Consider the following 9,758-nt stretch of genomic DNA (forward strand, 5'->3'; position numbering starts at 1 on the left):
AGTGTTCGTGCGGGAGCTGCGTGGGTCGTTCAGCGCTGTCTAGGGTTGCACAATAATGCCTCAACGCAGCGCGCTGGGAAGCAGCAATCTTTAAAGCTAGTGTTTACCGATTCCCAGTGGTGCACTGGGATTGCTCCTCATACTTTAAACGCATTCCTGTCTAAGCCTCCTAGCATCCCTGGGTGGCACTGCTGTGACTCTTTCCATTTTTCCTTTGTAGGAACCAAATAAGAACAGATAATATAACTGGCCAAAGGTCAGAGAGCTGAGTAAAGCAGGCAGGACTGGATAGTGTCCACTGCTCAGGCAGTAATCCTTGTGGGCTTTAGTGGCATAAGCTAGACATGCTCTCCCTGCCCAGCCCTTCCATTCCTTAACATGAAGCCCTCCTGTACAGGACAGATACAGATGCTGAGCTGGACCTCATCGGCCGCCTCTCCAGAGAGCATGGGGCTTTCGATGCTGTCAAGTGCACCCACTGGGCAGAAGGGGGCCAGGGAGCCTTAGCCCTGGCTCAGGCTGTCCAGAGAGCTTCACAGGCCCCCAGCAGCTTCCAGCTCCTCTATGACCTCAAGGTGGGTTGCTCCCTCTATGCAAACAGAACCAAACCGGAGTGAACTCTGAGTGCAAAATGCCTCAAGTGTGGAACTTGCACACAGCTACTGGTAGCCTTACCAGTCTGAGTTCCTCACAGGTGAGTCACCCACAACCACAGCCTGGACTCTGAGCTCAAGACCTCAAAACACAGATGACCTCACATCCTAACTCTGTAAAGTTTATAATATATACATCCCTCGTGGGTGGAGCCAACCATGTGACTCACTACATTGAAGCCTTTCACAACCACATCAGCCAAGTAGTAAAAAATTGACAAGGGGCTGGCTATATCTGGCTCTGGAAAATTTTCTGACCACTTCTCAATAATGCTTCCTGGTATCATGTTGCCTCAAGTTCAGAAAAACCCCAGTACCTAAACCAAAGCACCTCCACGGGCTTCATCATACTCCCCATCACCAAGTCCGGTAGCTCGCATCTGGCCTTACAGAAGAAGCAGATTGTCCCGTGGCACATTACAGTTAGCTCAGAGAATGCCGTTACTAACATGAAGTTGCATTTCAGGATTTGACAGGGTGTTAGCCTGTCAACAGTAATTAGAAACTTTGTTTGGACCCTGAGGTGTACATTAGAGTTCTGGTATTCTCTAGGCTACATTTTGGCATGGTTTTTCAAAGACTTTGGGAAATAGCCACAAAGAAAGGTTGGAGCCTGGATTAGATGAGTCAGTCACTAAAGTGTCACATAAGCATGGGATGGACCTGAGTTCAGATCCCCAGCACCACATACATGTAAGAACCAGATGCAGTGGTTTATGTCTGTGAGCTCCAGAGCTGGTATCTGTCGAGGTAACTGCCAGCCAGTGTTGCCAAATCAGTGAGCTGCAGGTTCAGGGAGACCCTGACACAAAAAAACAAGGTGAAGGGGGATAAGGGGGATAACCCAAGGTTATCCTGAAGCCTCTCTCTGTTCACACACACATACACACACACACACGCACACACACACTTAGAAGGAAGAAATCCTATTATTCTGCAGCTTTTTTTTTTAAAGATTTATTCATTTATTATATACAAGTACACTGTAGCTATCTTCTGACACACCAGAAGAGGGCATCGGATCTCCTTACAGATGGTTGCGAGCCACCATGTGGTTGCTGGGAATTGAACTCAGGACATCTGGAAGCGCAGTCGGGGCTCTTAACCACTGAGCCATCTCTCCAGCCCTATTCTGCAGCTTTAATAACATGTCTGTTCTCTACGCTGTGCACATACATTTGCATAATACATGGAGACTTTCTTAGCATACTTCTGTTGGTGATGACATTCTCCGATTGAGCTTTGGTTTTGTAAATGGCTTTGGAAATTTATTCGAACAGTCACCGTTCTAGAAAATGCTATAAACATAAATACACACAAGTAAGAAGCACTTGGAAGGCCCTTCTCCAAGCCACTGTCCAGAGTCAGGAGCCCTAGACCTTCAGGACTGGCAGGTGACCTGAAAAGGGGAGAGAATAGGACCCACTTCTCTGGGAGCTCTTCTCTGTTCTGGAAACGGGAGGCTGCCACTTTGTATTATTCAACATCTGTGAGTCTTAAATCACCCCTCAGCCAGAGTGGTTTTGCTTCTGAAGTTCTAAATGTGCCTTGGCATTTAAGAAGTTGCAATTATAAGACGCATATGAACGTCATTGCATCTTTCTAAAGCCACTACTGAGAGCGAACTTCTGTCTCCACTTTCTGAAGCTCCCCCCACCCCCAAGCAGTCACTGTTTAGTAAAAAGTAAAGTTTGTATTTTATAGGTACAACTTTGCTCTTTTCATCTGTGAGATATTTTCCACTTACCAAATCTGGAACTTTGTATAAAGTGGTTCTGGGCTGGCAAGATAGCTTATCACATAAAGGCACTTGCAGCAAACTGGATGACCTGGGTTCAATCCCCAGAACCCACACTGTTGAAAGAGAACTGACTTTTCCAAATTATCCTCTGGTCTTGGCACAGGAGCAATGGGAAATGCATTCCCACGTGCCTATACACAGGCAGTAAGTAGGTTATTTGTTTGTTTTTAATTATAAGAAAATGTTTCTAGCCCTAAGCTATGCCTCTAGCTTAGGGCTAGTGTTACTCTAGACTATGCGAAGCCTTGGGTTTTATCCTCATCACCTCCAATAGTCAAATTAGCTAAACGTTTTGACTCCCAAAAACTCTGAAGTTATTTGCACTCCTGTAGCACATAAAATGCATTGTGTCCCTTTTGGGGGCACTGATCTAGAATGTCCTTGCCATGAATCCTCACATGCGTCCAGTCACAGTCCCCCTCTCTCTTGTACACCAGCTCTCAGTTGAAGATAAAATCAGGATTATTGCACAGAAGATCTACGGGGCCGATGACATCGAATTGCTCCCTGAAGCACAAAACAAAGCAGAAATCTACACAAAGCAGGTAGGTGTTCGTACCTGAGGCCTGGACCCTGAACTTCCCCAGTCTTTTGACTTCCTACACGGTAACCCTCCAGATTGCAACCTCCTCTCCCAGAATGCTGGGTATGAGTTAGAGGTTCTAAATTCTGTATTTACCTGTAAGTGTATATGAGCATCTAGAAAAGCTGGGAGGAATTACAGAATGTCTTTCTGGAATATTAAGACAACTCTGGGATGTACTGGGCGTGATTATCTGGATGGAAGTCAAACAGTCATTTGTAGACTATAGTTACGTACTTCCCGCCTTCCCGTACAGGGATTCTCTTTTGTTTTGGTCTGCAGTAACTAAGCTGGAGGATAGTTAGTAAGGCAGGGGTGGTGTGCAGGGAGATCGCCATCTCAGTCTCAGGACGACATCTAGATGTTCTTCATTGTGTAGTCACACCCATGTTTCCTTTTTCCCACCCAGGGCTTTGGGAATCTACCCATCTGCATGGCCAAAACACACTTGTCTTTATCTCACAACCCAGAGCAAAAAGGGGTGCCTACTGGCTTCGTTCTGCCCATCCGGGACATCCGGGCCAGCGTTGGGGCTGGTTTCCTGTACCCTTTAGTAGGAACGGTAAGTGGAGGCTGCACTTAGAACCTGTTCATTGCTTTCTCCTCTGGAATGTGTCAGGCTGTCAGAAGGTGCCAGACTGTCCTTGTGTAGGAGAAAGGTGTAACCAGGCCTGTCTTGATTAATCCTGGTCTTGATATGGACCATGCAGTAACAACACTGCTCCTACCTCTGTTGAGTAAGACTCTTATTTCCCAGTGACAGTTTGCTCTTGCTTAAATCCAGCATGGGTCTAATTGGACTCGGATAATGCCAAAACTCAGTCTGCTCTCTGTGTACATGGCTTCAGCATCCCCTGATTCAGTTGTCTGTGGGTTGATAATGGGAGTTGGGTATGGTGGCACACGCCTGTAATCCTGGGGTGCAGAGGCAGGAGGTCTGTTGTTAGTTTGAGGCTATTGTAGTGTTCTTAATGGGTTCTAGGTCAGCCAAGGCTGCATACATAGTGAGACCCTGTCTCAAACAAAACCAGCAACTCTCCCTTAAAGAGCCAGTGCCCACCTTCGGGTATGTGTACTGCTGCTACTCTCTGAGAAGTTCACCACCCATATGCCCTTTTCTTATCTCGGCCTCTCCTTTCCATTCAGTGCTCTTGCTCAGGCCTATACTGAAGCATCTTTAGTAAAACTTCTAACTTGGTTTCCAAAACAACATTGCTATGGGGGAAAAAAAAAGAGTGCCTGTATTGAGTATTTATAGATTCACTGTTTTCTAAATAATGTCCTGCAATGACTGTTCATATAGTGTTTACATCGTGTTGGGTGTTACAAGTTGTCCAGAGGTGATTTGAAGTATACAGCTGTGCATAGGCTATGGCCATATTAGCCTATCCTCACGGTTTTGTTTACTGAGCATGTTACATAGATCCTCCCTGCAGCCCCAGGACTAAGATCAGAGCCTGTGCCATCCAGCATCTCCCTGATAGACTTACAGCCTTTTCTTTTTGGTTTTTTAATGTGTGTGTGTGGTTATTTTGCCAGCATGTATATCTGTGTATCATTTGTGTACCTGGTACCCAAAAAGGTTAGTGTAGCTAGTCTTTGCTACTATGTGGGTTCTTCTTTTTCCCACCCTTTATACCCTGGTTTCAACTCCTATCACTAGATAGGCGTGGGAAAGTAAAAGGATTGGGGGAGGGGAGTTCCTTGAATTTAATTTTTTTCTTCTGCTTTCTTCTTTGAGTACAACTGCTAACAAACCACAGCTAAACCCCTTGAACAACTGACCACCAACAACCCTGCCTCTCAGGGTTCTGGCATTTATATCTTCTGAAAAGTTCCTAGAATTCCAAACATTACACAGTCTCAGAAACCATCTACAGCTGGCAAAATTATGCCTCAGCTAGAGCACAGGGCAAATCACACTCAGCCACTGCAGTCCAAAGTGACCCATATCTGCACACCTGGGATTAAACAGAAGTAGTTCTTTCTATATTCCTGGGTTTGGTTTGTTTGTTTCTTTTAAAAGAAACCAAATTCCAAAATGCCAACATGCCTGGCTGACTAAATATATTACTTTTTTTTTATTTATAGATTATAGATTTAAATATGGACATTAAGAGAAAGAAAGAGGGCTGGAGAGATGGCTCAGCGGTTAAGAGCACTGACTGCTCTTCCAGAGGTCCTGAGTTCAAATCCCAGCAACCACATGGTGGCTCACAACCATCTGTAATGAGATCCGATGCCCTCTTCTGGTGTGTCTGAAAACAGCGACAGTGTACTCATATGCGTAAAATAAATAAAAAAAGAAAAATTCTAAAAAAAAAAAAAAAAAAGCAAAGAGAAAGAAAGAATAGGAAAGGGGCAGTATTTTGCTGTTAATCCCACCAGGTGAGATTAAGACTAATTATCATAATTTTGAACCAAATTTCAAGCAAGCTTTAATATAAATCAAGCTTTAATTTAATACTGGCCAGGATCATGGACTTTAGCCAGTTCTATTCCTGGGTTCCCAGAAAACGATAACAAATGACATTTTGCAGAGGCTTGCAAAGGCACCCATGAAGCCACTGTATTTCCTGTCAGGTCCAGTCAGCAAGCGATGTAGTTCTGTCTGCATACCTCCAGCCTATACGTGGTCTACATTGGCTGCAGTTGGGTCAAACAGACTTGCTAGGGGAGTAAAAACATGGACTGTTGTCTCCATAAACAACAGCCTCCAGCATCCCGGGAACCATTGTTCTTGGGCTTCCGGGTTAGGGGCATTTTTGTTTCATGGAGCTCTTAGGCACAGTCATTAAAACATAACTTTGGTTGTCACAGTCTCAGAATGACACAGGTTTTCAAGAGTCACCTTAATTTTTTTTTTCAGGACAGCATTTCTCTGTGTACCTGGACTTGTAGGCCAGGCTGGCCTTGAACTCACAGAGATCCTCTGTGAGCACAGCCTGCCTCTGCCTCCAGAGTGCATAGATTAAAGGCATATGTGGCCCACCTTAATTATTCTTAATAACTGTATTCTAATACTTGCTGGAGTCTGGGGATATAACTCACTGCCTGGTATGCCCAAGGACCTGGGTTCGATCTCGGTCTAGCAAAAAACAACCAAAGTCAAACAACCTTAGCGACTCCTGCTTGCTATTGGGATCTTGGCAGAGTTAGGTGAGCGATACTTCAGCGTGTGGTGGCTTTTCAGAGTTTCATATCTAGGTTTGTGTGTAAGTATACATGCCATTGCTCATTTGATTTCCTGCTTCTCGGTGACCAGTGTTTACAGGGGCAGGTCTTTCTCTTTGAGAAAGAATAAAACCACTGAAAGTCCTACCCATTGCTGCTTTGGCAGCCGCATCTAGAAGTTTGTGCTAGCACACGCATGCATTTTTGGCTCAGTGGCGTCCAGCTTTTGCCTGTGTGATGCTGACTTCCAGGCTATTCTGAAGACCAGTTCTTTCCTTTCCCCTCTGTCCCCTCCTTCCTACAGAATGCTTTGACAGAAGCCAGTTGTTGGATCCGTGTACCACCTCAGAGTGTATTGATCGGTGTGCTCAGATGTCAGGCTTAGGTTTTTCCCAAATATTGATGTTTTGCTACAGAAAATGACTCATCTGTTTTGTGACATTTGTATAGTGAAGTTTTAGAACTGGAGTCTGAGCTGTCTTCCTTCCTGGGTCTGGTCTGGAGCGTGTATATGTTCATTATATAGGCAGTGTGACAGAAAACATGTACCACATTCTCAGTTACAAGCCATGCGAATTTGCTGGTAAATGACAGAGCCAAGTGTTCAGAAAAGAGGCAAGCACAAGCATAGCGCGAAGCGTCAAGTTTAGCTTCAGAAGCCTGCGATCATAAGAATAGAGACCATCAGTCCGTCCAGGCTAAATGTAGAAATGTCTTGGCCGACTTAAAGGATATGAATCGCAATGTCAAGTCACTGCAACAGAAATCACATGGGCTTCTATGCAAGCAAAATCACTGAAGGAAAATTCAAAAGCAGACCAGTGCTGTGCCTCTTCTTGGTGCTTTGTGTAGCTGTTTTGAGAGGTGGTTTTGCTAGGTAGCCCTGGTCTGTGTTAACCCAGGCTGGTCTGAAACTCCCAGCAGTCCTCCCTGAGCCTCCCCAGTGCTGGGAACACAGGGCGTCCCAGCTCCCTTTGGTCGAGTGAAGCATAGGGAAGTGAGTGGTGAGCTTCCCGGCTTCTCCAGCATCTGACAGTGCCGTGCAGGTGCAGGACCGTGTCCACGTCAGCCCTCACTGTCCGTGCAAGGTCAGAGTGAGGCCTGGGCTTTGGCTTGAAGAGGGATGTGAGGGTTTCTTGTTGAGTTCATCTCTGGATCGGTGACTGGGTTTTTAATATGTAAGAAGAAGAATACCCCTGCATTGATGGCTTAAAAGGTGTGTCTGGTCCTGTGGCTGCTGCAAGGCACAAAGGGAAGGTCAATAATTATTACAGGGTGTGTGTGTGTGTGTGTGTGTGTGTGTGTGTGTGTGTGTGTGTGTGTGTGTCTGTGTGTCTGTGTGTCTGTGTGTGTGTGTCTGTGTGTTTTGAATGTGTAGAGCTCACAGATGACTTGTAACAGTTGATTCTTGCCTTTTACTCTGTGGGTCCCAGGAATCAAACTCAGGTTGGTCAGGCTTAGTGGCAAAAATAAAAGCCACTGATCCATCCTGCTGGTCCCCTGAGTTCCTTTGTAATGCTGTTTTGCCTCATAGATGAGCACAATGCCTGGACTCCCTACTCGACCCTGTTTTTATGATATCGATTTGGACCCTGAAACTGAACAAGTGAATGGATTGTTTTAAACAGGTGAGCTATTACTGGGGTTTTCTTGTTTGCCTTTATTTTTACATTTGTGTATTTGTTGATTTTATGGGAACAGAGAGGGGTATGTGGTGGGGAGGGTATGTGTTGAGGTCAGAGGAGTCCTGAGATTACTGGTTCGGTGCCGGCAGTCTTGCCTGCCCTGCAGAAAGTGTATCAAATATTTCCTACCAGATTCATTGAGAAGGAATCAGTGGTAATCAGGAAAGATACTTGACAATAATCAGTGAATTAAACACCCACGTTCCAGTCTGGAAGAGGAGGGCTCCAATGCCCATGGCAGTGCAGGGAGAAAGTGGACAGCCTGGCCACTATGGAGGCCTGCAGCGGGTGTTAGCTTCCCCCTGCAGCATCCCCAGGAGGCTCAGAGGTGGTGATGTAGTAGAGGCAGGAGTGGCCCCAAGTCCATCTGTGCCTTGAAAAGACAGAGCCCGGGTGGTGGTGGCACACACCTTAATCTCAGCACTCGGAGCAAAGCCATGTGGACATCCTGGTGTACAGAGTGAGTTCTAGGACAGCCAAGACTACACACAGAAACCCTGCCTCACAAAAATGGGAGGGAGGAAGGAAGGAAGGATGGACGGACGGACGGAAGGAAGGACAGAAGGACAGAAGGCAGGAGTTAGGCTGGGGTATAAATGATGGTGGAGCAGCCTGTGTAAGCCACATTCAGTGCCCAGGAAAGCACTCATACACTCACAGAGACAGAAGTTGGCTAGTCTTCCAGAAAGCAGAGAAGAAAAGAGAACCAATTCTGGAGTTCTTGGACCCTATGTACTCACCACAGTGACACATTTAATTCAGATCTCAAAAATGTCAAGCAGGAAAATCCTCAACATTCCTCTCCAAGGAATTAAAAAACAGCCTGTCAGTGGAAGAATGAGATGTGACCAGCCTATCTGGTGCAGTCAGGGCCATGGAATGAGAAGAGAACAGAATGCCTGTCTTATCAGCAACAAGGAGCTTTTAGACAGCAGAGGAATGTCTCTAAATGTGTGAGGGGAAGATAACTTTCATCCTGTGTTTACCCCTGGCCAAATCTGCCAAGGTAAAGGGTTGCCACCCCCACTTCTGCTAGGAGGCTATTTAACGATATAATCTACTCCAGCAAAATGAGGAACTAAAGCAAGGGGAAGGTATGAATTTTAGGGCAACGGATTTGGACAGTAGCAAATGGGGCCAGTGGTCTGACAAGAGTGCATGGCTATGAGTTTCTGGTCTAGTACAGAGCAGGCAGGAAGACTGAAAGGAGCTGGGAAGTGGGTGCTACAGGGTAATAATAAGGTAACCTCCTGCCCTGAGAAAGTGGAGATCCAGGAGGCCAGCCGTGGCCTTCATTCTGACCACGTGAGGAGAGTAAGAAGAGCACTTGGTGTAGGGAAGCACTTCCGGCACAGGGTTAGTGTACTCTAGGACATGGTCCCAGCTCTCTGCTCCATCTAGCAGTGCTCACACAACCATCACACTCTGGGTTGTTCTCAAGTTCATATGTGGACAGGCCCTGGAAGATTCGCCCAGAGGGAAGGCTGTACGTGTGAACAGCTTTGAGATGTAGCTGGAAAATGATGAAGTGTGGAAGGAGAGAGGAAACTGCTATGCTTAGAGAAAACACTCACTCATTCATTCATTCATTCATTCATTCATTCATTCATTCATTCATTCTGCTTTTCTTTCCAGATCTTCCATCTCCAAGAGGCTACTCTGTCTGGCCAGTGTCTGTTCAGGCCCACTGAGGAAGTGTGCAGAGAAGTCTTGAAAGTCTGTGCCTGCCCTGAAGAGCTTCAGAAATAGTGGAAGTTTCTCTAAAGCCTTTCATAGCCTTAATTCAGATCATGTATAAATTAACATAAATCATGCCTATTTACATAGTAAAAGTCCACAGAATAAATGAAATAATTTTGCTA

General features: G+C 45.8%; 1 protein-coding gene across 2 annotated transcripts in view; it reads left to right on the forward strand.

The window, feature by feature from the left end:
• The window catches only part of Mthfd1 (methylenetetrahydrofolate dehydrogenase, cyclohydrolase and formyltetrahydrofolate synthetase 1), a 67,504-nt gene extending 57,746 nt beyond the window's left edge, over window positions 1–9,758 (forward strand). The window contains exons 24-28 of one of the 2 annotated variants that reach the window (NM_022508.2): window positions 398–575; window positions 2,892–2,999; window positions 3,447–3,599; window positions 7,746–7,839; window positions 9,532–9,745. In NM_022508.2, the coding sequence (NP_071953.2) occupies window positions 398–575; window positions 2,892–2,999; window positions 3,447–3,599; window positions 7,746–7,835 (529 nt within the window). In that variant the 3' untranslated portion in view covers window positions 7,836–7,839; window positions 9,532–9,745. Of the gene's footprint in view, window positions 1–397; window positions 576–2,891; window positions 3,000–3,446; window positions 3,600–7,745; window positions 7,840–9,531 lie in introns of both variants that reach the window. The other variant, XM_006240249.5, reaches the window with a different exon arrangement.

This window comes from Rattus norvegicus, chromosome 6, assembly GCF_036323735.1.
Source record: "Rattus norvegicus strain BN/NHsdMcwi chromosome 6, GRCr8, whole genome shotgun sequence".
NCBI lineage: Eukaryota > Metazoa > Chordata > Mammalia > Rodentia > Muridae > Rattus > Rattus norvegicus.